The sequence below is a fragment of the Hippocampus zosterae genome, chromosome 6, assembly GCF_025434085.1.
Source record: "Hippocampus zosterae strain Florida chromosome 6, ASM2543408v3, whole genome shotgun sequence".
Lineage (NCBI taxonomy): Eukaryota > Metazoa > Chordata > Actinopteri > Syngnathiformes > Syngnathidae > Hippocampus > Hippocampus zosterae.
The window spans coordinates 8682831-8710821 of record NC_067456.1 but is presented as its reverse complement, the minus strand read 5'-3'; the positions used below and the strand labels follow the sequence as shown (position 1 = coordinate 8710821).

General features: G+C 42.1%; 1 protein-coding gene and 1 long non-coding RNA gene across 6 annotated transcripts in view; both read left to right on the top strand.

Annotated features, from left to right (window-relative positions):
• The window catches only part of sema6a (sema domain, transmembrane domain (TM), and cytoplasmic domain, (semaphorin) 6A), a 147443-nt gene that overhangs the window by 111366 nt on the left and 8086 nt on the right, over positions 1 to 27991 (top strand). For 2 of the 5 annotated variants that reach the window (XM_052068065.1, XM_052068064.1), the window contains 9 exons: positions 37 to 168; positions 2829 to 2984; positions 6105 to 6278; positions 9094 to 9234; positions 9348 to 9422; positions 14794 to 14852; positions 16240 to 16260; positions 16474 to 16494; positions 20345 to 20524. In XM_052068065.1, the coding sequence (XP_051924025.1) occupies positions 37 to 168; positions 2829 to 2984; positions 6105 to 6278; positions 9094 to 9234; positions 9348 to 9422; positions 14794 to 14852; positions 16240 to 16260; positions 16474 to 16494; positions 20345 to 20524 (959 nt within the window). Of the gene's footprint in view, positions 1 to 36; positions 169 to 2828; positions 2985 to 6104; positions 6279 to 9093; positions 9235 to 9347; positions 9423 to 14793; positions 14853 to 16239; positions 16262 to 16473; positions 16495 to 20344; positions 20525 to 27991 lie in introns of all 5 variants that reach the window. The other 3 variants (XM_052068066.1, XM_052068067.1, XM_052068068.1) reach the window with 3 other exon arrangements.
• LOC127602163 (uncharacterized) lies at positions 20538 to 25991 on the top strand. Its single transcript, XR_007962712.1, has 2 exons — positions 20538 to 24467; positions 24803 to 25991. It is a non-coding gene; the product is annotated as an uncharacterized LOC127602163 (long non-coding RNA).

The following is a 27991-nucleotide window of genomic DNA, read 5'->3' as shown; positions in this document are numbered from 1 at the left end:
GTGTTGTGCTTTTGTGTTGTGTTTGTGCGGTGGCAGCATTCCAGGCTCGGCCGTGTGCGCCTATGACATGGCGGAGGTGGCCCACACTTTCACGGGGCGCTTCAAAGAGCAAAAATCCCCAGACTCCACCTGGACGCCTTTTCCTGAAGAGAAGGTTCCCAAGCCAAGGTATCAGTGAAGCTAATTAATCACTGCCGGCGCGCGCGCACACACACACACACACACACACACACACACACACACACACACACACGCATATACACATACACCTAAGATTCGTTTTAAGTCTCTTCCTGTACCGTGTTATGCTACACAGCTACACCATAGCACACCAGCCCCCACCCCAATCAAAGAGGAGCCCGCATCGACAAATGAAGCATGAGATCGTTTTACAGACGGTTGCCTAATTCCACAAACGCTCAAGCCTGATCAATCTAGCGCTCGCTAATTAGCCGTCGAAGAGCTACTCCACTGTTCTTCACAAGAATGAACAGATTTACTACAAAGACCAAGGCTAAAGTAATTGCTCCTACGCAGTATGAGTGTGCGTTTGCCTGTGCTTCCGTACGACTGAAAATGTAGTTCCTCAGTGGCGAGCATCTTATTGTGCAATTGAGCGTAGGTGTGAGCTTACCCTTTTTTCCACCCCCTCTGGTCGGATAAAAATCAGACAGCCAGGCGGTTGTTTTTGCTGTGATTTATTTCATTTTCATCCTCTGGACTCTTTTATGTGGCGGCAAACAGACGTTCACCGGCCTGGGCCCTGCAGCAGCCTGCTCCTCCATGTGTTAGCCTCGAACCATTTACATACTTCTCATACGTAAGAAGTGTCTGTTTCCGTTCTGCTGCCCATATGTCCGCACACATAAATGAAGCTATACGGCACAGAGAATCACTTGTCGCCACTGCCTTCACATACCATCATTATGCAAATATTGCCCTCTTCGGGGCATCAATCCACTAAAGCTAAGTAGCCCGGCAAATGAAGCGCTGTTGTTAAGCACTCGTTCTTTCGAATATGTATTTTTAGACTTCATGTTGTGGTTTAACGATGAAGTCCGGGGATGGCGCTACACCAGGGCGAAGGAGTGCTACAACCTGTGAGAAATCTGTGTAGCACTAGTTGAACTCCTCCAGAATTTGCTCTGATATTCTACAATATGTTGATAGATTCTTTTCTCAGCCCCATTATGTATCAGTCCCACCCACCAATCAAGGGAACCTGTTGTTAATGAACATGTGAGCGTGTCTACTGAAAAAAATGCTCAGCAATACACCAAAAAAAAAAACAATTATGGTTTTGCGTGTTTATGCATAGATTTCTGTATAATGCAATATGCATAACTTGGTAATAAATTTTTTGAAAACCAAAATTGAAGGTCAACCCCGGTAGCCTAAAGAGGCAACTCTTACTCTTTTTTCCTTAAAAAATAAAAAATAATAGTATATATATATATATATATATATATATATATATACATATATGCGATTTAGCCGCTGAATTATGATGTTTGAAGTGATATTTATGGAGACTGTAGTCTGTCTTTGACTTAAAACCAGCAATACCCAATTGGTCATACACTGAAGCAGTTGACAGATTTCCAGTTAGCGGTCTAACTTGACAAGAGCGTCTAGACTGGCCATGACACACAAACTTAACTATCTGACCTACGCAACCACAACATCTCAACTTTGATTTCACACGTTTAACTCCGTAAGTAGGTGCTTGGTCCTTGCATGTTTGCCACCTCATACGTCCAGTAGCCAGCTGGCTGATAGTTCTGAGAGCGGCTGTGGATTTTATGGCGTGGCATCGCATCAAAGACTTGGGCTGTAAAATTGTTTTACAAGCTCTCGAAGGTGAGACGCCTGTAAAGGGGAAGTGCTATCAAGAGCTCTTTTAAAACCATCTCACCTTCTCAGTGTAAAGATATCAAATAGCTAGCATGTCACTTAATCCTGTAACCAAAAAGAATCGGACACCTGTCCTCAAAGCTTCTTAGACAATAGCTGTACCCACACAGTCAAATAAGAGACATTACAAAAACTGCATCAGACATTCTGCCTTTTATTTCATTGTTTTTAACAGCATTGAATGATACTGACACATTTTTAACGGTTTGGTGATGAGCTAAATGAGTTGAGCAAAATGTTACAAACAGCTCTCCTTCACTATGAAGGATTAAAGTTCGACACCATGCCGACCTACAACCACAACAACAAACTCAAGAGTTCTGATCACAGCTGAGGCTGAACTATTACTAAAAGTCTGGACCGCCATTGTGTTGTGTTTGTGCTTCATTGTCTGCGACAAGCGATTTGGACCAAACGATTTTTAATTCTGGGATGAGGGTGAATGGTTCAGCCTTGACTCAAATGGCAAGAGGAGAGAAATAACTATCCTTTAATAAAAGTGAGGCGGGGAGGGGGGGAGTGTGATTGATATTAGAACTACATTGAGAAGATTACCATTTGCATTCTGGAGTCGGGCATGTAGTTCCACCATGACTCAGATGGTTAAGGAAAAAATGATTATGAATACCCGGATCTGAATTTTAATCTGGAGATTTTGACCCAAATTTAATTGGATCTTTTGTAGAAATGTAGTGTTTGCATAATCCTGTGAAATTACAAACCAAGCAACAAACCAAAAACAAATACAGCCGGCAGAGGGAATTACTGATCTTGATCTTTAATAAAATACAGCCCTAAATTTGTTAACATATAATCAGATGGTGTGACCAATCATTGTCAAAAAATAAATAAATAAACCCACACACAAAACGGCTCATTTTATTTTTGTCTTCTTTTTTTCTTTCCATTTGCAGGCCTGGCAGCTGTGCCGGTAGTCCATCTACGGAGAGATACAAGGTCTCCAATGAGTTCCCCGACGACACTCTTAACTTTATCAAGATGCATCCGCTGATGGATGAGGCGGTGCCTTCTATTGCCAACCGGCCCTGGTTCCTCAAAACCATGGTTCGGTAAGTATTACACACTCCAAAGCTTGTTGTCATCTGAGCCTCTTTGGAGCAGTGCAATCATTAGGTGAAGTGCCACTCTGAGATCAGGCTCATTAAAACGCAGCGGTGCTAACACCATGGGCCAGCTGGTGACCTGTTTTCACTGTTATGAGCCGAAATGTTCTCTTATCCTCCAACAAGATCTCAGAGTGAAATAAAAAGACACAGTTAATGGTCTGTGTTTCCTTTGTGTTAAGTCAAATGAGGTTCAAACACATTATTTTGAGTCAGATAACTACTTAATGGATGTGTAGCAAGAGCTAGCTAGTTAGGTCGCTCGCTAGCTTGAGAGAGGGGAGGAGAGAAATCACATTTTTCACCTGCCTATCACTGGTACTCAAAAGTCAAAGAAAAAAGCAAAACATACTTGTGGAATGATTACTTTTGATATTCACTGACTTGAAGTCGGAAGATTTTGCGCAAGTACTACTGGACACGTAATGTGCAATATTTGCCAGAGATATTAAGGCGATTCAAATAGGTTTTTTGGCATTTTGGTCGGTCTAATTGTTTATCTTGTTTTGGGGGTTGACAGTGTTTGTCAAGAGAATGTCAGTAGTGGTTAAAACAAACAAAAAGATTTATGTCTATTCAATTTGTGACAATTACAGAGCTCTGTAGAAAATGTTTGGCTTTCAACATACCGGTACATAATTTTGTGGACAGGACTCCAACCTCCGTTGAACCCGCTATACTCTTTGTAACCGCTGAACAGGATTATAAATGGAGATATTTGAAAAGCGTATGAACAAGGGTTAAGTTAGTGTAAATCCAAAGACAATGGACTATCATTTTGGTATATTTGAATGTCTCCAAAGCCAGCGCATGATTGTTGATTTTTTTTTATACTCTATATTTTAACAAGCAGTACTTATGTAGAGCACACGTCAGTTTTTTTGTTATTCTGATTGAATTGCTGAAGTGTTTGGCAGACCTTTGACAAGCCTCACCAGTGGTAGTAGCACGGAACAGATGCGCCGCATAAAGAATTCTTCCTGGCTTTTTGCAAGTTAGCATCGTCCTCATCGCACATCTTACAGCGGTCTGACCTACATACCGCCAAGGCTCAGTTTAGAAGACGAACAGTTATCATCAAGGTTAGAACTGACAGTCTCTTTTCATCAATGCACCGTGATAAAAACACACATAATTGTTTGGTTTTACATAATAACTGTTTTATTTCATTAAAAATGACACAATTTTTTGCTTCGCATGCAAGTTAGAGTCAGCGGTTAAAAGCCTTATGTAAGATGAAAAAAAATAAGCGCCGTTGAGGCATGTGGAGGTCTTTTATGATAGCTGTCTGTCTCTCATTCTAGAATATTGGTTTTATGACCAAGAAGTCAACCAAAAACATGTGCGACATCATCCACTTTTTGGGTCCTGCAACCTCTGCTGACTGAGCACAATTAATCATTAAGATTAAGATATCCTTTATTTGTCCCACAGTGGGGAAATTTACAGCCTCCAACAGCAAGAATGTAGGTAGAAAGAAGAAAGAAGAAAAAAAACAACAAACACCATTCAATTAAGTGCAATATAAATACAAAATGGATAAATCGCAGTGCTATTTACAATTGTCCTAACATAGAGTTATAAGATACTACAAGGAGTCTTGTAGAGTTAGGAACAACATAACATCCTTTATCCATCCTTGAGACTGTCTTCTTTCTCTCAAATCAAATCTAACCAACCCTGGCCTTGGCTCCCCCGCAGATTCTTTGCCACACCTAAACCACATTTGTTGATTTGATTACCAGCTCCAAGCAGTTTAGGAGACATTTAGAGCAAACGCTTGGACGACAAGGTTAAAAGTGATGTGACCTTCTTTTAATGAGACTATTGTGAAATGAGGTTAACATACCTATTGCCCCAAATGAATTTCCCATCCTGCTATTATCCTTTCCTAACCGAATGTACATTGAGTGCACACATATGGCAGAGCACACGGACTATCCTCTTCAAAAGTCCAAAGCTGTGCCATTCTACAAAGTTTAGAATATTGCTTTTATTTATTTTTTTGTGCCAGGAGAACGGCAATAAATTCAGTTTAAGCTACATCTACACGAGTACATGCCATTAGATGGAAATATATACAGTATATAATATATTACTATAATTATGATTACCTAATGGCCATGAGCTATCAGGAAAAGAAGGATGGGTGACGCTTATGGTGCAACTTCCTCCCTGCAGGAGTCAGTGGACATACATTCTCTAAAAGCGAAATCAATCAACAGGATTATTCAGGCCCTGCTGAAGCCAGTCCTGCTTTTGATTTCAGAGCTGCCTGATGAAAGGCACACTGATTGATGTTGTGATCTTTGTGCAATGTTGCATGCTTTCATTTTGCTTGCGATAAATTAACCGCACACAACTCAGTGAAAGAGGTCCAGAGGAAAGAGGTGAGAGGTGAAAACCTGCAACTTTTATTCTCTGCTGGTGCTCTTCATCACCATCTGTTACTTGTACAGAATTAACGTAGTTTTACTGGTGCAGAAAACGACTCCGTCCTTGATTTCAGCAATGGAAAAACTGTGACCCTGTGTCGGATTTTGAAGCTGCACATACAATATTTTGTACGGTATGATTTATTTTATTCACTGGCAAAAAATAGTAAGAGCAAAGCTGTTAGATGAGGCTTCTTTGACACGTATAATTAAACAGAGGACTTTACCTAGGGAGTTGTGTCACTGTGACCTTTTCTCCTGGCTCTGCATCCTACCTATCTCTATGACACACTTAGCACACATACCTAGTTGAAACCAGTTCAGATTGTGGAGTCACACATTGTCGCATGGACTCAGCAGAGCCTCCAAACGTGACTTTGGTTTTGCTTTTCTGCAGTCATAGAATCATATATCTTGATTCAAGTTTTCAGCAAACCACAATTCACTGAGTTTTACTCACGAGCTCGTGCAACCAAACCTTCTTCCTTCCTTACATTATTGTGACCAACAGGACAAAAGAGTCATTTCACATGCTTTGCTTGGATTTTCAACCATATGAATAGAAACCGAGATGAAAGTGGATGCGACCAAAAAAAAAAAGTCAACTAGGTGTTGGTATTTTGTGTTTCAGCTATCGCCTGACACGCATTGTGGTGGACAGTGAAGCGGGCCCCTATAAGAACCACACTGTGGTCTTCTTGGGATCTGAGAAAGGCATCATTCTCAAGTTCCTCGCTAAGATGAACAACGGCTTCCTAAACGACAGCTTGTTCCTGGAGGAACTCAACGTCTACAATCCTGACAAGTAAGTTTCCCTCAAGCTATTAAGACACTAAACTTCGAATATACATATACAGGACTTAATATGTATTTCATACACAACCTACCCCAATATCCTACTCCCACCAACCCAACTTCTGCAGCCAGCCAAGCAGATGGCTGCTCTATCATTTGAAAAAGAGTTTTATCAGGTTACAGTCGACCCAACCGCAGATCCTAAATTAAAGACACAAGCCCGAGGCCCTGGATAACGTAGTTCTGCGGTCGGCGACCACAGCGGAGCCCGGCTCCTCCAAAATTCATGGCTGATTAAAGGAAACACACATGCACATGCTCGCATTGAGGTCTGTGTTTGTCTTCAGAGGCAGCCCGGTGAGCTGGTCGAAAACAAGACAAGGCTGCCAGTTTAGACACAGATGCGCGTGTGTTGAGTGAAGCGTCATTATGTGTTTGCCGCATGAAAATTAACTGCAGCCACATTTCTGACCTTGCCAAGGCAAATTTTGGTGGTGGGGTATTGGATGAGGGTGAATGAGCAGCGGTACCAACTGAGTGTGGGGATAAATAACAGAGGTGAAAATCAAGAGAGGTAATGGAAAGAATAGCCTTTGTTATGCACTGCCATTATAAAATGATTTTTTTTCCCTACTGAAGAAAAATCATTCTTAACAGTCAACGTATTTTTTAAGCTGTCAAGTGAATATGATTTTCACCAATTAAGATCCTGAATGAAGCAATTGCTGGAGAAGGTACTACAGCAACTAAATGGTCACGGTCGAGCGGGGATCTCAACCGAGGCCAAGCCATCCGAAACAATATCAATCTGTGTCCTATGACTGAAATTTAGGACTTGCCAGCAAAGATGTAGGACAGCCTTAAAAATTAGCTGCCAATTTAAAAAAAATGTTCTGCTGGGTCACTGGATGACTTGGTCCGAATCCAGACTGTCAAGACAGAAAATTACTCATTTTTTTGTCTTGTTCCTTCGCAATCCAATTGTGCCCAGGTAAAGATAAAATATTTAAAATGGTATCAAATTTCGCTACACTAGTCAAAGTATAATATTTCTATCTATCTATGTCAGCGACATATGGTGAAAGGCAGATCACATTCTCACACTCCCTCTCTTTCTCTTTCGAGAGACAGTTTTCAGTGATCTCAAGCTGAGTCTGCTTGTGGACAAAAGGCCACATTGCATGGAAAAATATATACTTTTCAAAATAGCCATGTTCGTGCAGACATGGTATTAGACAGCTGAGACGGGGTTTGGGGGGTGTATGTACTTGACGGGGGCAGCTTTCAAGGTCGCCGCTGTTTGTTTCCCAACATACTGCGGCCATGTGACGTGCCTTATGGAGGGAATGAAGGGCAAAGCCCTCTCTCCTTTCTGCGTCTCCTTCCTCTTTTTCTCGCCACGCCGCTCCCCAGCTAGCTGAGCAGCGGTCGGCCCTCGGCCATCTGGCATCACTCGAGTACAGTAAGTGACTTTGCCCGCATTCTACCCTCTGGCTGGCGTGAGCTGGATCAGCAAGCGCCCGATTGCCGAGCATTACCCAGTGTAGATGGACTCTAAGCTCTAATTGAGAATGTTAATGCGGCACCGAAGCACGGCAAAGAGGGGAGGATTAATCCTGGGATGGCGAGAGCAAAGGATGGAGAGAAGGATAGAAGGAAAGATACCGGGCACACCCAAAGGGATTACAGTGCGCTCCTATGGGGGGCCGGGCGGACAAAGACTGGCCAGGGACAGAGGAAGTGGATGGTGGGGGAAGTGGATTGTGTTCGAGGGTTTTACACTAAAGTGCAGTGTTAACTGCTGACTGCTCACCGTGGCCATCTGTTGTATCTGCATCACTCTGTTCTTTCTCCCACTCTGCCCCCCGCACTCATGATCTTCATTCACTCCAGCGTTATCTCATCAACCTCTGCCTCCTCTTAATCACATCCACAATTTTATCTCATAAATGAGCAGTCCAATCTTGTTTTGTCACTAAACAACAAACTTGTTTATGGTCTTTAAAGACCCTGTAAAGTGAATTCTCAGATTTTTTTTTTCTAAATTGATTACACATATTTGAAGATAATTACCGAAAACGTGTAAAGACAAAGAACTACGTAGTAGAGGTGTTCCATTGAAAAGTTCTTTTTTTTTTTTTTTTTAAACGGGGGTCCAGCTAGGCACTCGGGCCCAGGCGTGAATTGCCCTTCGCTCGCTCCACAAGAATTTGAGCTTCTTTGTTCTTCACATTAGTGGTTTTCTGGCACAATGTTCAGTTAGCTAGCTAGCTAGCTAGCTATGTCTACACCATAAAATGCCTTTGGATTGTCTGTTGGCATAGCCGCTTTTGAGCGCCTAGTTGCCGGTCGTGAGTGGGTTAACGTCTCAGAGAGAAGAAAGATCTTTTATATTTTGTGTCGATTGACGACTTTTCCACTCTGGTGCATCCAAAATGACAGATTGCAAGTGATTCATTTTACCAAGCAATGGGTAGTGCATGGCTACTTGTCTCGTATATGTAAAAAGCTAACTAAACATTTTATTTTGTGCATCTGTAGCAGAAAATAATCAGACCATAACTACCTCTTCCAAAGACTTCCATTATTTTTCTCCATCGGCTGTCCTTCAATGGAAGAAAGAGGTTCTACAATCTCATAGTGGGGAAAATAGTTTCATGGCTCAAACAAAGTTACTGTATGTGTCGACAAGCCTATGTATATACTTGGCAATTATTTTTAAACAAGACTCTTATGAGCTGCATCTATGCTGACTTTTACAGGGACGTAACTATAAATCAAATCAGTTTCCCCATCCTTACATCTGCTCTTTTGTCATCCAATAGGTGCAGTACAGACGGTGTGGAGGACAAGCGCATCGTCAGCATACAGATCGATGCTAAGGGTCACGCCCTGTGGGTGGCGTTCACTTCCTGTGTGGTTAAAGTGCCTCTGTCTCGCTGCGAAAGGCACGGAAGATGCAAGAAGTACGTTTAATAGCCTTGATAGCCCAAAGAGTCACATCCATTTGAAACCACCCCACAAACTGTCCTACTGTTTCTTGTGCTGCAAAGATGAATGTCTTTTGTGTGTCACCCAGGTCCTGTATCGCCGCCAGGGACCCTTACTGTGGTTGGGTGTCGGAAGGAGCATGCAGCCAAGTGATTGAGACCAAGTAAGTCACACTATTTAATAACCTATGGATGAGAGGGACCAAGGAGTCATGTTGAGCTTTGGTTGATCCTGTTCCTGTCGCATGTTCTCTCTGTGCTTTTCCGGATTTTCTCAGAGTAGTCCGCCTTCCTCTCATGTTCCAAAAATGCTCATTTAGATTAATTGAAGGCTGTAAATTGTTCATAGGTGTGAATGTGAGTGTGAAATGGCTTCTTTTTTTTTAATGTGCACTACTAGTGACTGGTAACCAGTCTAGGTCTCAGCTGGGATAGTCGACAGCACCGGGGCCCAAGTCCTATCTGCAAGAGCGCCTATTGAGCCTATTTTGGATGTTTCCTTCCCCCAACCCACCTGATTAAATGATCAGCTCATCGGTAAGCTTTGCAGAAGTTTGATCATGATGCTGATCATTTGAATCAGGCGTGTTGGAGGAGGGAGACACCTAAAACAGGCTGGATAGGGGTTCTCGAGGGCCGGCGCTGTCGGAAATTGGGGTATAAATCACTTGTTATGGTTGCTTGATCAACATTGCATTTTTCGGTGAATTGAATTTGATGTAGCTACCGGCCCGGTTTGGAAAATAAGCTTTTGCAGAGTGAAATCAGCAGTCCACTTCAGCTCTCGTGAGTAAATTCTCAAATTCTTGAAACAAATCTGACCTTATTAAAATCGATGGTTTTATCGAAATGTTTTCTATTCATAAATTATTCAGTAAACTTGCAAAGAGAGTTGAAGATTTTTGGAAAATTGATCTGTCGGAGGTTAACTCCATCTCGTGCCTGGCGTGCCTGGTGCCAACCGGGATTTGCTCCAGCTCCTCACAAGTGGTGCATGTAATTGATGGATGGAAATCATTTAAAATTAATACGAGCTAGAAAGTTATAGTTGGAACGAATACTTGGGCCGTCAACTTCCTTTACTTGGAATTTTGGTTGAACAAGTATTTTGGTCCAGTGAATTTGAATATAATCCTTGCTGTATGGAAAGGCCATACGAGTGTTTTACAAGTTTTCCAATCCAACGTTCCGCCTTCTTTGTAATGCCTGGTAGCCTTCATCTCTGGATTTGACGTGTCTGTGAGCTTTCTAATTTTATGGTGTGTAAGGGCAATTTCCCTCCGCTGCAAAGGCTATTGGAGGACTGAATGGAAGGAAAGAACTGGACGCTGCCTGGCCAGGGTTTGGCTGCTTAGCCCGAGCAACACTTGATGGTCACACTCACTGTAATTTCGCGGTGGTAGCTGGGACACCGAGCCTGATTATACTCTCCGAGCAAACAGCACATTGAAGCTTTGTGGTGGGGAAAAAAACTTTTTACACATGAAGCCATAACAAAAGGAAAGCGCTCTATTGGCCATTTCACATTGAATGAATGTGATCCCCGCGCTGCAAAATGATTAGCCTTGTGTGCCAAGGCTACCAAAGGCGTTCATGAACACGCAAAAAGTTACACCCATCCTGTTATTATTTTGCCGAGCCGACGGAAAGCTCTGATTGAAGGAGCCGACACTGGGCCAGTGATAGCCTCTGCAACATATCTATTGTTTCCAGTCAGCTGTGAATAGACAGTGTTGCTGTTATTTTGCAAGGCTGGGAACAAAAATGTAAACAAGACAGGTGATGAAATGTCAAAGTAAACCTGCTGCAATACTTCCTACCCCATTAAAAAGGAATTCCTGGACGGCGGGCCCTTTGCTTCACACCAGAAAGCCGTAGCTCTGCCTCGAGCAATTTTTGGTGTCTTCAAAACATTATGGGGACAATTGTGGGTGAAAAAAAAATGGAACATGAGAAACACGGTTGCAATGTCGCGGCTTTTCTTCTTGGCTCCCTGCTGAAAAATGTCCGTCGGGTGCAAGACTTCAGGGTCTGGTGTGAAAGCGTTGTTTTGTTTGATTGCATACAACAGAGCCCGCCAACAACAACAACGAGCACTCTTTCCTGTATGCGGGTGTCATCATATTCTGTCTGAGATCCTTCAAAGGTTTCTCCCAACATGACGCCCCTGGCCAGCTTTCAGTGGTTAAAGAGCACACGCATTGATAGGTTTTTGTCTCTCTTGTTTCACTCTATGCTCCTAATTTCACTATTAGGAGCACTTTTAGTTATTCAAAAGCTTCATTTAAGTGGCACTATTATTGCAGTTTGCATCTTTACAATAATGGCTGTTACTTTTATTTCTCCCTTTGGTACTCAAAGCGCTTTCCACTATTTCTTCACTTCCCTACTGATGATGCAGCATCAAGAGAAATTTAGGGCTACATATCTTGCTCAAGGACACTTCGACAAGGTCACAATGGATGGGAGATTGAACTCTCCAAACTGGGTCGAGAGAGATGACCACTGAGCCACTAACGCCACTAGTCTAAACATGGCATTCTGATTAATATTTGTGAAATTTGAGTTAAGTAGCTTCAGGAAAACGGCGAGTCGTGATTGGTCGTTACTTGAGCCCTGAGAAACTCTGATGCCATGATCAGTCGACAGAAAGTGGCAAAATGGCTGCCCCGTAGGATGGATAAAAACGGGTGGATTTTGCTGCTTAACTCATATTCCGAAAAAGCAATATGGATCCGAATGCTGTGTTTAGCCTAGTCGAGGCCCATAGAATCTACTTTTGTCAATTTGAAAATTTTGGGACAGACTTCCCCTTTAAGGACTTGCTGGATTCCCTAAAGAATTAGAGGATGCCTGCTGGGATGCATTGCGGCTTGTACGATCATGCACTTGTTTTGATAGATTAATTTTTTTTAAACAGTAATCAAAACACTACAGTTTCTTACTAATCATTATGCATTGCCTTTTGTGCAAAATCCTTCTAACTCCTTTTCAGAGTAGACTACTTGCATGCACGCGTCGCCTGTTTGCAGTATCCTCACATCTTCTGCGTCTCTTGCATGCACGCTCACCTTTCTACCTTCATCTGGCCTTTGTGTTCGCGTGACCACGTTGCCATGTAGAATGATGTCTCTCATAGAGGCAGCCCGGCCACCCATACGCCACAGAAAGATGGCCGCAAGCCACCCCCGCCCTCCTGTGTCCATTCTTGCAATCTCAGATCCGCCAGCCCTCTACAAATCTGCTCATTGGGTTTTGACTTTAAATTGACTGCCAAGTGAAAGTTGTGACTGAATGGGCTTAGCCATGACTGAAAATGAATGAGCTACATCAAATTGCATACTCATTTCACATGATAACTGCATCTGAGTCAAGAACCCAATTGGCCGCGTCCTCTCTTGTACAATGCAAGCTTGATTTAAATATGCATGTGATCTCTGCGATGAGCGTCTGAGCATCTCAAATATGATCGTAAGCCTTAGCTGAACTGTGTGGGGTCAAACTTCTTCCAATGAATGATTCATCAGCGATGCGTCACTGATAGACGCTGAGGCTTGTAGTGTAGTGAGGCTACATTTTTATTTATAGGGAAACGTCTAATGTTAACCACACTGTCTCTAATTTTTATTTGAAGTGGAAATCCAGTGAAGTTAAGGGACAATTAAGGTAAAGGGTGTAGTCGAAGGTTGTTTGGTGTGAAAAACAAAACAAAAATCCCCAAAATCTTGTTTATGAATGAGATGCCAGTTTAAAATTAATGTTAGTAAGTGAATTCATAATCCTTCTATGCCTGTTGTGGGAGTTATTTAGTCTAAGTCTTAGTTGACCGTATTTTCCCCACCACCTCCTTTCATGGCTGGATGGGGAAGCAAGCTCCTCTGCCTCAAGTCGCGGAGGAAACAGCAAAGTGAGTGTTATGGCCCCACAAATTCTGCATAGTAACAGGACGCTGTGCAAGAGGGTTTTTTTTTCTTTCAAAAAACGTCACTGGAGTCATTCTGTCCAAATAAAACCCTTGTGGGTACAATGGAATGTGTGATAGACAGTATTTTATTTTTTTATTTTTTTTGGTCTTTGGGTCAGACATCACTTCAGTGTCTGTGACCATTTTGTAAAGCACTCGTCTCGACAAATTCGATGCATATTATTATTAAGCATACAGTATATGCATCTACAAGTATCTCGCAATTGTGTTAATTTGCTTTAATTCAAAAACAGTACATTTGAATTTCTTTGTTATTCCGGGGTTCTTTTCTTTTCTTTTTTTTTGTGGGGGGCACATACGCTTAAATGGGTTCAGGTTTACAGCAACTCTGTGGAAATCTGGTGCTTAAAAGTCCTGGAAAGGCTCTCAAGTTGAGAAATGCTACTGGTGAGTAAATTACTGTTGTGGTTTGAAAGAGTGAATCACAATTTGCACCAGTTGACAGTTATGGTGAAAATCAGTTTGTTATCCACTCGCGAAACTCTTCGTATTTTTCCTTGTTCGCTTTTCACATTTTTTTCAGATGAGACTGGGTTTGGTTGGCGGGTTAGGAGTGAGGGTCGAGGAGGAGAGGGGGGGCAGCAAGCGGCTCTTCATGCAGTAATTGTAAGCAGGGGCGGGTGTGGAAGATGAGAGGCGGGAGGAGGATTGTGAGACGCTGTCACGCGTGACTGTGATATTGCTTGACAGTTGGTCCGCTCTGTTTCACAGATCTCCTGCCTGCTTGGTGGTCTTTCAGGCTGAAAACAGGTCTCTGTGCAGATTGTAGCAGAAAATAGCATCTCCAAAAACCCTGGCCTCCCCAACCTTTAACTTTTTCTGTGTCATGTGAGGGCTTGGCTACACCTCAGCGCACTGCCCTTGGCCCATGTGATTGCGACTCACATCTGGACACATTATTAATTTAGAAAAGAAAGTAAAATACCGGTCGCTGAAAGTTATACAGTCGGCGTATCTTAACAGAACATAACTTTGGAAGGAGTTAACGTCACCTTGTAGAATATTACTTGAGTAAAAGTTAGTTACGTTAGTTCACTACAGTTAAAGACCCTGTAAAGTGACTACAGAGCTTTGTTTCTAAATCCATCACGTTTGAATCAAGTTGCTGAAAACAGGTGGAAAAAAAAAGATCTGAATTGTGGCACTCGAGCGTTAAAACGTTTTTCACCATTTTTTACTGATTTTTTTCAGCTTGTTGCCCATTGATGCGATTGGGTGTCCGGCTTAAGTCGCCTCTCTAAAAAAAATTTAGTTGACACCCCCAGAATTGGCGTTGGGTTCTCTGCCAATTATAATGTATTTATTTATTTTTAGCCTGCATGCTTCCTTCGTCATAACCCCTTGTCTTGACACCTCCAGGGTGCCCGCTAGGTGCCCTTTGATGGCGTTCCAGTTCAAGGCCTCCTGCAGGCTTTGCCGAAGGATTCTTGGAAATCTGCTGCGTTGGAGGGATGCTTTTGTTGTTGTTTTCCCGAAACAACGTGACTCGGAACGCACCGGCCTCTTGGCCCGCTTCCCGCCGCTGACCATGATGTCTCTGTTCCCTGCAGATCCGCCTTTGAGCAGGACGTGGAGCATGGTAACACAGATGGCCTGGGAGACTGCCAAAGTAAGCGGGCCCTTTTTTTTCCCATTCTCGTATCTATCCTTTTTTTCACTACCCAAGCCCCATCCCATGATACACACACACACACACACACGCACTGTATGCTAACTCGGCCTTTATCCTCTGTTTCCGACTTCACCGCCGTCACCTTTTTCCCTCCCTCCCCCCCATCTGTTCCGCCCTCACAATCCTCTCTTTCAGCATCTTCCATCCATCTGCCCCCTTCTCTCTATCGTCCCACACTTCACTCCACTCCCCCCGACAGCGTCTTTACTCCCCTCGGTCAGTCGAGTTCTGTGCCCTGTGGCGCCAAGACTGTCTTCCTTCTTGCACACTGTCACACAAACATTCAGTGCCACGGTAGGAGAAAGGATTTTGCTTGTGAATGCACACAAAAACAGGGCGCAGGACTCTCAACCCAATTAGCCGGCCTCAAATACTGTTATTCGAGAACTGGGAGAATCATACATTGTATGTTCCACACATTGCTTTCCAGATTAGCTGCAATTGACAGCCGTGATCCACTCGCTGTTACAATGTGCTCTGGTTAGACTTCAGGAGGTATTCATCCACAAAGTTAAGCGCTACATTAGCTTCATAGCTGAGTATTTTTCCAATAACATGAACCCTACTGGACTTGAGCAAGCTTGTTAGCCACAGCAGACACACTCCGAAAATAATGTCTCACCACAAAACACTCCACAAACATGGCGGGCATGATGGCCAAAAAAAAAAAATGTGTTTTGCTGTAATTTTGAAGCGGTTAAGCTTAGGGCTTGTTTTTTGGACTAGTCAAGGCTAGGACCCATATTTGGTAACCTAAGCGTGTATTCACTGATTCCCCACAGCTAATCCAGGATGAAAATTATAATACCCACTGCGGTGTCTTGCGATTCGATTTTTTTTTTTCACCTCAACTTATTTCACAACAAGCAACAGTTTCAGCGATAGCCAACAAGAAGGTTCAAGGAGTTTAGTGCTATTTCCAGCTGAAGTCTCAAGTAAACGTCAAACAGAATTACACGCTTTGTATTTCAAACAACCTCATGGCTTGACCTTCTAAAAGCCCAGTTAGCTTAATGCTCCCAAACTGTGCAACGCGCAATACATGTGCTAACGAATATCCTCGATGTTGCAGCGTTATTGCGCTTCAAAGCAACAGATATTTGAATACAAACAATGTAGCACCACATGTAGACAGACAATATAACAATCTTTGCATATAGCCTGGTCCATTTCATACAATTAACAATAATACCGTTCCAATTCAAGTCCGCCCCCCTTCAATTCCATCAGTAGTGTACGTTTAAAAATCGTTAGTTGTGAATTGAATGTGAAAGCGTCCTTATGACTCACAATGACACACTTTTATCTTTGTTTGTACTTTCAGATACCTTCGTGGCACTGAATGGTAAGTATCCCGCATTAATCATTGAAAAAAAAGGCAACTAAATGAACCGAGGCAACATTTTATCTCGTACACCGTTTTAAGTTCAGCCACACCCCTTCATCTCCGCGATGAATTGTTCCCTCTCAAGGAAATGAAAACTCCTCCCACCTGTAAAGACAGGTTATTAACGACTGCGTGTGGAACTGAATTTATGTCATTCCTTCTTTTTGATAGACGTTCCTTCCAGTTATAAAGGTAATGAAACACTCAATCATTGCCGGTCCACCTCAACCCCCCACCCCATCTGCCCTCCCCACAAGCCGTTGCAGCCCTCCTCCTGCAACCCTCCTCTTGTGGCCCTTTAAAGGAATTACAAATAGGAACATCTTTAATTATGATATTAGCTCTATTAGACCCACTTGTCCTCTATGTCAACAACCCCCCCTCGCCCCTCCCTTCTATCCCCGCTACAATTGAATCGATTAGCCCTGACCTTTGCTGCAATAATTGGATGGATCTCGTTGTTGGTGGTTAAAGACCTTGATGGTTTACAAATTAGTTCCAGCATCGCCATTAGAAACCTTTTTTCAAAATGAAGTCGCATTTTAACATTCTAAACTTTAGAAGAATACGTCACCCGTTAAGTTAACCAGTTAACAGTAGTACGTGAATGCTGTAAAACTTCATTCTACGCAACAGTGTAAAAAGAAAACGTTTTTATTCACATATGAGGTTGAAACGATAAACCGTCACTGACAGCAAATTTTGTGGCAAAAAAAAAAAGAATAAAAGTGATTTGTTTTTTTCTTATGGGATGTAATACGGTCATCGGTTACTACAGTGGACAGCTTATCATGTTATCCGGTTACAGGTTATTATTATTGGTGCATGAAAGGGTTAAAATCCCTTTTTTTTTGGGAGGGGGGGGGGTCGGTCCAACGATAGCAGTTTTGCTGTATTGTTAATAACTTTCTAACAAGTGGAATGATTTGATTCAGCCGATTTCACACAATTGTGCGAAAAAAAATGCGAACGCCATGAATACATATGACCAAGTCCTTGGTCCACACTGTGATCTTCCCTGTTGTTGGAGGTGCAGGGTAATGGAAAATAAACTCGCTGCCCATAAACACATGCCTCCGCACATAAACGCACACTTGACGACACGCAAACACACATAAACCCCCCCCGCCCCCCCCCCCCGTCACTCAGTTGACTGCGCGGGGAGCTTAATATGGCATTGAAGTTAAATAAATGCCTCCTCTTCACTGTCCCCGTCTTAACTCCAGACTAGACATGGTCGCCTCGCTTTTAATCTGTAGCGAGTGAAAAAGAGAGAGGTTGCGCATCCTTCAGCGTGCCCCCCCGCCCCCCACCCCCTCTTCTCTCTCTGTATGTGTGTCATCTGCCTGAATTGCACTTCCCCTGGCGGTGAGGGAATGAATTATAAAATAGGCCTGTCACACTAATCTCTCAGCCTTGGGCCAATAGTTAAATAAATCATTTTAATGATTGCCATGCCACACGATGGAAGAAGAGGAGGAGGCTCGAGATGGTGTCGAGAGGGTTTGCGCTAGTTTACCAGCAGCTTCACCATCATCCCACCCGACCCCCTCAGCCCCTTCTTTAAACACAAGTGTAAACACAAGGTGAAGCACATCTGTTGGTGACCGCACACGACACAAAAATCACTGAGCTAAGCCCGACAAAGGCTTCATTCCATGAAGAGAAATGCAAGGCCGTTGCCAAATTGAGGAGTATGGTTTAAGAGGGCACGTCCCATGCTAATGGGATTAGCTTGCTTTGAAAGTCAACAGCAGAAAGCTCACATACGCGATACATTTATGTGCCGATGAACAGAATAAACCTTCAGTTACCTGTTTCCCGTCTACAAAATAAAATCTTGAAATGTGAACAAAAATAAAATACCTTTCTCCATTTTACATTATAAGGCTTCTGCCTCGCTCCCAAATAATCTGGAGTGATGTTTTCTGGGATGCAGACCTCCACTAAGGCCAAAACGCCACTCCAAAAAAAGATGCCTTTTACTCACTGTTTTTGTCAGACTTTTTCACACCTGATGTTGTGAAATCAAATATCCAACACGACAAAAAGTTGGTCCGACCTTAACGTAGTTGTATCATTCTTCACTACCAAAATCAAAAATACAACAAAATCAATCAATAAAAACAACCAAATTAAATCAAGCTTATTTGATTTTTGTTGGTATTATTTAGATCAGCATCAAATTGTACACTCACTTTCATCGTCGATGCATGACAGCATTTTTTGGGGGGTGGGGGGTGATCAGAATGAGTAGTTTTTGCATTATTGTGCCAACAAACAAACAAACAAACAAACTAGAATGACACTAAGTGGGAGTGCACATCATAGTCAAGGCCCAGCATTCCAAATTTGGCTCAGCACAACAAAGAAGAATTGAACATGAATATTCAGGCGCTATTCACTGCTGAATACTGTACAGCAAAACGCAGGCGTGCTTAAAATCAACAAAAGGATTTGAGCGAAGCGGTGAGACGGAAGGGAATTAAGCAGAACAATTCCCACCATCTCCACGTGAACTCAAAAGTTAGATGTAAGCGATATAAACTTATAGGGGGCTAGGGGGGTTGCTTGTGTGCATTGACAGCGTTAGAAGCCTCTTGTCGACGTTTCATAAAAAAAAAGTTACCATACGGGAGCGCCGGAAAGAGGGAAAAGTCAGCATGTCGTCATCCTTCCTACGAAAAGGTGTGAACCCTCTGGTGATGCTGGAGAAATGTGATTATACTCTGACAGGCCCACTGGAGCTTTGACATGTCAGTCTGAGAGGGAGGAAAAGAAGGAGGAGGAGGAAGGATGAGAAGAGAAGGACATGACAATGTGGAGAGACACATTTACTAATGAGTTGCTCACGGGGGGAATCACTTTGTTGCCTCTTGTAGGCAAGCAGCTGTCCTTGTGTGCTTTTAGGCGGGGAATGATGTGTGTGTGTGCGCGCATGTGTGTGTATGTGCGTAGCCCTCATAAAACGTTCAGGATATTCGGCTTTCGGGTGGAATTTTAGGGCGATCCGAAAATGAACTCCGACCTTTCAACTTGACCTTCTCTCACCCTTTGAATGCACGTGGCCAACTTTTCAATCCTTCAGTACTTTGGATATAACTTGCTGTTCTCTAACAAGGAACTGAATGGCAAATTCATTTTATCCACGAATGCACCAATATATTCCATTGATTTTTGAGTCAGTCCTCTTCATCATGCTGTTCCTGGTTTTGACGTTAAGAGACTGTTGTGAGGAATAATGGCTCGGTTCAGTCGAGACTACCCAGAAACTGTACTTGAAGACAAAGTCACTTGCACGGTTGATTGCCTTTCCGTAGAGGTCAGACAAGAGAAGGCCATAGGGTTTTAAACTCATTTTTAGATTTCACCCGCGTGTAAATGGATCACAGCAATGTAGGAAAACACAAGACAGCTACTCAGCTGCGGTCACTCATCTGTCTGCAAATTTTAAGTCACTTTTACAGCCAAAATCGGAACGCTGATTTATTTTTTTTGTTACACATTGACGCTAAGTTTAACACTGTACCACATAGCACAAAGATGGTCACGTTCACACCCAAATGAGTGAAAAAACGGCAAATTTTTGTCATTTTCCTTTCTCTTGTAAAATATTTTAAAACAGTCACATTTTCTGCCTGTAAATCATATCTTTATTTTTTGTGAGCATCAACGGAGCAAAACATTGAACAAAAAAGTTATTTTGTTCATTGTATATTTTTTAGCTGGCCGATTAATCGGTTATCAGAATTTGCATTCGGCTCAAAATATCCAGATCAGTCTGGCCGTAATATCCATTTTTATATTATCAGCAATGAATAATTTCCAGTCATGTGAAGACACGAAGCGCTTTAACCATTTCTGACAATAGTTCTGAACCCGATAAATATCAATATGCGACCCCGTTGGTGACCTTTGCTCTCGTGCCCTTTCCGTTCACCTGAAAGCCGACTGTCCCTACCTTGTTGTGAGTGGTGTACGTGTCCCGAGGCCTCCCGTCGACAAAGCGAGCGCCCTTGTTAACCTCTGTTGTGTCTGGCAGGCCGCCATCACCGCCATCACCACCACACCCTCGCACTCCCCACGCAGGCCCTACCAGAGGCCGCCGAGGGCCCCCTAGGGCGGGGCCGCATGGTGGAGCGCAAGGAGCGCCCCATGAGTTCAGAAACAGGGGAGGAGCCCTACATGGCCGTACCCTCTCAGACTCAGCCCGAAGCCGATGGTAAGCCTTGGAACGCAACAGATGCTCTTGGTTCGCTGTCACCTGTGGCAGGGGGAGGGAGGGAGCGGGGTCTCGTGTAATTGAGATTTACGGCTGTGTGGCTGCTTCCAGCTGACGAGGTTTACAGATCGCTTTCTCTCTAGCAGACAAATTGCTTCTCCCTTAAAAAAAAAAAAAAAAAAAAAAAAAACACAAGACAAACACATTCAGCGCTCATTAGAATGCGCACACACAGACAGTGACGCATTCACCCCGTGGGATCAGATTTATCATCCCCGGACTCCTTAGTGTCCCACAAGAGACGCAATATTCAGGCCATTACGTGGCCGATCTATTTATTTCCTGCCCAAGATGGCTGGAGCAGTGTGTATCTCTTACCGTGACATGACATTGAACGCCCTTTCCATCCGCCTGAACAACGGCTGATATGCCTGACCTCAAGGACGACTCGCTAGATGGTTGGCAGAGAGTGAGCGGATGAGGAAAAGGAAACGCCGCAGTGAGGCTGATTTGTGTTTTTCTTTCCTGAAGTGATTATAACTAACAAAAAGCAATGAAATAGCAAACATTGAAAAAATATTTTCGTTAACAAAATAAAATTAAGAGGGCTATAACCCTTTCGGGGACAGCGGTTACTACAGTGGAGAGCTTATCGTGTTATCAGGTTACAGGGTGCATGAAAGGGTGAAAAAAAATGTAACTAACTGAAACTACCGTACATTTTGCGCTTATAAAACTAACTAACAACTTTCTATCATGATAATGAAAATGTCTTTTGATTTAATCTTTGTCAAATAATTTCTGACATGAGCTTTATTTTGGGCATATTTATTTGGGGAGTACTATTCAGACATGTAGGACAGTCAAACTGTTTTTGGGGATTTGTGGGTTACTTTACTTCATTACACAATACTTGGCTACCTTTTTTTTCTTTAATCGGGCGCTTGTTAAATACGCCATGGAATTAAAAAAAAATCAGGTCAAGTAAAAATAAAGCTAATACTAAAACTAATAAAAAGTGAATTAAAGCAAAGAATTTTGGACATATTAAAAAGTAGTCAAAACTAACAAACCTACTGTATAAACAAAGTAATGAATTAAAACAGTTTAGTGGGAAAAAAATGTCAAAATGAAATAAAAACTAACTCCTACGAAAAATCCAAAATTATTATAACCGCAGTCGTGAGTGGAGAAAAGCGAAAATAATAAAAATAACAATAACTATATAAAAACAATGGCATTGATTTAAATAACATCGTTTCAAGAAATGGCTAGATAATATTCCTGAATCTGAATCGAAAGGGTCCAGATGGATGTTTATCGCATTCATATAAAAGTGAATGACAGTTGTGCCTCCTCATGCCGCCATTCAAATGGAGTATGATCCTTCATAAAATGTACACCACATGTTGGAGGAACACAATAAGATGAATAATTTTTGTCCCACCAAGCATCATCAGGTTATTCAAAAAAAACAAAAAAGCAATATGAATATCATCCTACATCAGCAGATATATATTCTTGGAGCAGACAGGTTGAAAGGTATCAGCTGGAAGCAGCAAGCGCACCTCAGACAGCATGCGTTCAGCCAGCATCACATTGTCGTTACCTGAGCAGATGTATCAACGGAGCTGTGCCTTCAAGAGTCACCCTCATATTAACTCATTCACTGCCAGCCCAGTCAAAACGGATCTTTGACGTCTATAGCCGTCAATGGCAGTGAATGAGTTCAACAGTTGGGAATAATGCTCGTAGCTTTTGAGTTTGGTATAATAGATATAGAAGGATGCTCCAGTCAAGCATTCTCAGGTAACGACACCCAATCCTCACTTTTCCAAACAAGCTTCTTGCTGTCGTATGTTTTGTATGATTCAGTTTTTGATTCTCATTTGATATGGCACTTTTTGCTCTGTTTTATTCCAGCTCTTGAATATTTTTCTTTCTCCGTAAGACTCAGCTGCAGTGATCTTTGTTTGTGTTGCTTCTCTGTGAGCAATGCCGGGCTATGTTTGCATGGCTTCAAGTCACATCTTTTGTTGCTGTTAAGTTTTCCCACTATTTCTACGTATTTGACTTTTTCCAGCTTTGATTGCTTTGATGTTATTCCGCGCCGTTTTGCCTCAGCGCGGCTTAACGCGTCTAAGCATGGCAAATTGAGCACCGCAGTCAAGTGCGTTCATTTCCCGCCCTCCCCATCCTGTCTTCTCTCCTTTCCTGTTGCCCCTCAGCAAACAGCTGTACTGTGAAAAAAAAAACTTCAGCCGGCTCTCCAAAAACTCTTGTTGAGGCGAGAAGTGAAACTTTTCAGAGTGGTGTGCCATACTCATAAGTCCGTACGATGCACACATACAGTCCAAGTATAATGGCAAGTTATGACGTATTGCAATACGCTTGTATAATTTTAATAGATGATAATAGTTGCAGCACAATTTCCTTCTGGATCAATAGCGAGTTACCATGTTGGTGTGGTAATTTGCTGAGGTGTGTGTGTGTGTGTTTATTGTAAATGAATCTCATTACATTGTGCAAGAGCAACACATTCAGCGTTTGAATATTGTCTCTGTTGCGATTATTCCAGCTTATATATCAAGGTGGAAAAAGCACACACTAGGATTTACAACTACAACCCGTATTGATTGTGTCTGCCTCACAGTTGGAAGGTTCTGGCTCAAATCTGTGAGGAGTTTAAAAAAAAAAATGGGATTAGATTTTTTTTTAATGTACTGTATCTTCTTCCCACATTCCAAAAACACGCGTGTTAGGTCAAATGAAGATTACAGTTCTGAATGTGAATGGCTGTTTGTCTGTATGTGTCCCGTGATTGGCCGGTGACCAGTCCAAGGTGAAAAGCCTCCCAAGTCTCCAAAATCTAATCTTGTGGCATATGAGTGCATAATCATCGAAATGGTAAAAAGTTTTGGAGTCAAATGTATCAGTTCCTATCAGGAGCCGTGCTCGAGATAATATGGCGCCTTAAAATAAATTAATCCCCCATCTCCTTTTTTCCATTTGCAGCGGAGACATTGCAGGATCTTATCTCCTAATGAATATTATTATTAGGCCAAAGCGCCACAGTAATTAAACAGGCGCTGCAAAGTGAGGAGTATTAACGAGCCGGCGGCGTCTTTATCTGCCGCTTCAGTCGAGGGGCCCTCCCTATCTCAAAGGTAGCTTCTTTTTTTCACAGTACATTTGCACTTTGTCTCTGTCTGTCTGTCTGTCTGTCATAAAAAACCCCCATGACCCTCATGGCTCAAACCACGCCCACTTGCTCTGAACACCTCGCCATCTCCTGCCACTGTGACCCCTCCCAACATCCAACAGGGATGGCATGTTCCAAGGCTGTACCTTTTTAGAAGTGATTCCTCAACCAATTTATGGATAACCCCAAACCCTCCCTCCGATCCTGCCCCCCCCCAACCCCCTCCTCCTCATTCATTCCCGCTCCTCCCCCTGGTAGACTGTCTCCTTTCCAACAAGACTCATATCTCTTCTCTTGTCTAAATGAATCCCTCCTTTTGGCTCTCTTCCCTTTTCTGCCGTCTCTCTTCCTGTCAGCCCCGCCCCCTCCCCCCACCTCCTCGTCCACCTTCCCCAGCCCGACCTGTAGCCGCCGCTGCGCTGCTCCAATTTATGGCTTCATTACAGCAGCTATCCACGGGAGACGGACGAGGGTGAAAGAGGGAGGCAGCTAGACGACAGGGGCAGGAGACATGGGAAATAAAGAGAGTGCAGGAAAAGCAACATGCATGATAAAGATTTATTTAACAAGAAGGACAATCATGCAGTGGTGAGGCGAAAGAAAAAAAGACAGCTGAGAGGTAATTGAAAACAACGGGAAAAATCAACAAATGAGAAGCGAAAAGAGGAAATTGAGGTCCGGAAAGTTAGTGTGAGGTTCGTCAAGGAAAAGTTTCTGTGCTTTCTTTCTTTGTAAGAGTGAGTTGAAACAACAATACATTCATCTAAGAAAAAAAAATCTATGTAATAATAATAATAACAAAACGAATAGAAATCTATCGCATTTACAGTAGTGCCTTGCATACTTGTAGCTCAAAAGCACTCATATCTTAATGCATCTCTCCCCATTCAAGCAAAGGAAGAAGAAAAAAAAGTACCGGTAATGACTTTTGATCCGGAAAATAGCACTCTTCACCACTTTATAAAAGCATACAGTCATGACATCATTAAACAGAATGTCAAAGCAGGATGAATTTATTGCAACTCCTTCTGGTGAGCGCCACTTGGTCAGCAGGCGACAGTGTAAAAGTCATGCAGACAAACGAGGAAGTTCCACCCCATTGTTGTAAGTGACTCAGTTATCTGCAGTAAAATCCATCTTGTATGTTTTTTTTCAGAGGATAAAGAATATGTACCTGTGAGTAATGTTACATTGTCTGTCTACATCTGTTGCGACATTGCTTGCGTTCAAATATGAGATAGCGGTAAAGATATGTAACGGTTTTAAATGATAGTAAACCTTAACTGGGAGTAACGTGAAGCAAGTTGAAAGGCTCTTTTTTTTCCTGAAGGTTAGTTCACGAAGCCAAACTGCTGCTTTTTAATGCAGTGAACTGAGTTGATTTCACTGCCACTATACCTGATTGTTTTATTTGTATGTGGTTTGATTTTATTTTATTTTTATAGAGAGATATTATCTGCAATTACAACAGTTGAAGTTTCCAAACTGAGCGCAAAAATCAAAAACCACAGAATTCATTGGAAATGGAGAACTTGTAAAATGTCAGACTATTCAAGTCACAGATCAAAAATATATTTGGAAAAATGTGCAAATACTGCTCAGTCTTTAGACCAATGTTAGATTCATTAAAACATCACGACTTGACATGAAATGCAGCCTGCCAACAGCCCTTGGCGAGAAGATGACCTTGCTCACATTGAGATGTGATGTCTTATTTATTTTTCATTCATACCGAAGACGGCAAAGGGAACATTTCGACATCACTGCTGCGGATTTCAATCTTGAAGGTTAGAGAAGGTATTAATGACACCCCGATTGCTGTCATTGTCATTGCATGGCACTCGCTCGAACTCCAGCCGCTGCTTTAACACTCGGTAAAGTACAGATTTGTTCGAAATAAAATCTTTAATATTCAAAGGAAGAATCAGTTTGGGGCAGATTGAAATATAGTTTGATTATATTTCAACAACAGAGTAAGGAAGTACACTTGCTCGTTTAATTTTTTTAAAAAGTTGATTTCTGAAATAAAGACATACAATAAATAAATAATTATTTAAAATACAACTATCTTGGTCACAAAAAAAGCAAAGAAACTCATTTAAATAGGCACCATGTCCAAATCGTTTTTCCACTTGGTCGACATACTGTTTTCAAAAACTGACTGCACTGTTTTTGAACATATTCAAACATACAAAATCCCTTGCCAGTCCTTGTGCATGTCATCTTCTCTTGGTAAAAAAAAAAAAACACACACACACAAAAACAATTAAATCAACTTAATTTATCATCTACTTCATTTTGACACAACTTTGATTTATGTACTCTCCAACTGAAAAAAGAGCACACCCACGCAGGAACTGCTGTCGGCCACAGCTCACGCTCAGACGTTCACACGCCACCAGCCGTCTGTACACAGACACGACAACGTGGGCAGTATTTGTTCTGCATTTTATGCTTGGAGGTTGTGTGTGTACATTTAAAATACTTTTTTTTCCCAAATCTGTTTTAATACTTTTAAAATGTTTAAAGCATTTGTAAGCATGTAACCGATTGCGAGAACATATCCTGTGCAGTAAATGGGGGTTCACTGCACATGTTTTCAAAGGCTAATTTTAAACAATACAGGTACATTCTTTCTATTGTTCTACAAATATGGGTCATCATATCATGAGCGACAATAAGAACAAATAATCAGCGCTGTGGGTAGTCCCAGTCCTGTCATTATTGCACTCCAATCTTGGCCTGTAGATTTGGAGGGTTTCTCAATGGTCAAAAGCTCAGAGAGTGTGCGCGAAGCAGGTGAACAATTGTGAATCATTGTGACTCGTACCCAAAAACGGAAGCCTTTATATTTTCCCGACGTTACGCACTTCCTCAACTGACGCAAGCAGCAGTTTCCTCCCCTGATTAGCTCATTGTTGTCCTCTCGCTGGCTAATTTTCACAGCTTGCGTTACCATTTGTACGTTTTGCTTCCGATTCTGCCTGAAACATCGACTTTCGCTCTCTTTCAGTCTTGTCGTTCACCATTTGATACTGTTGCTGCTCTCTGTGCGCCATGGGCAGCATCTGTTCGGCTTGATGCGCATAAATAATGCATACTTGGCGCACATGTAGGAGAAAAAAAAAAGAAGCAATATCTATTTATTCATAATATTTCTAAGGGGGTTGTTTGACTGGTGTGTGTAGCACCTCCTAACATCAACAAACAAAACGGTAATACAAACCATGATGATTAGCGCAGACTGTCAGTGTGAACAAGATGATGCATGTAGCGACATGCAAAGGTTAGTGAATTGATTATTAATAAACGGAGCTGCGCAATTCAAAGATCACACATTTAATTATGAGCGTCTCATCAGTGTGCCGTCTTTTGTTTTGAATAAAAACATGACTGTGAGTGCCCCTTGAATGCGCACAGATAAGCTTTGATTGGATCACTAAAGAAACCATCTGTTGGCATTTGAAAGTAGGATGCTAGCATGTAAAGCATTTGAATGTCACTCTCGTCTCATGAAGAAAAATAGTTCCTATGTTGCCAACTAGGTCTAAAATACTGGTCAACCAACTAGGACAATAATCAACAATACATATTTTTATGGTTATTTTATGGTGCTTTATGACTTGATAGTTAAACTGTGTGCTTGTCTTTGTTGCTGTGTGTGGCTAACAGGGGACCCCTGACCATGCTAATTGATTTTTTGTTTTTGTTTTTTGTAACAGAATCGGCAGAATCTTTTGGTGAACATTGGGAAGGGGTTAGGGTTGGGGGTGGGGGCTTGAAAATACAGTAGTGCGATTGCTAGCTTAGATGGCTACCCTAACAAGTTAGTGAAACTGTTGAAACTGAAAAAAACAATACAAGCAAGTTCATTAGCATGTAGAATTATTCAAATGCAACATTTCACTTAGCATGTCAGTTCAAAGTTGATTGCCGTTTATTGTGGTACATGACAAAACAAGGTGATAAATAGATTGAAAAACAGGTAAATGAGATCAAGTAAATTTCAAAATGAGACGTGCACGATCAAAAAGACACTCAACATGCATATACACAGTTTTTAATACTTGTTATCCAATTGTATTTCTAGCGGGGGGGGGGGGGATTCAAAACAGATAAGACTAAACAGGATACTGCATATTAAAGACTGCCATTCTCAATCTGTTTTCACTTAACAAAGTACGGTACTGTCCGTTTTTATTCTTTACAGTGGCATACACATGACAGTTCAAATGTAAGGAAAGCCCTTAAGCAAAAAACAAATT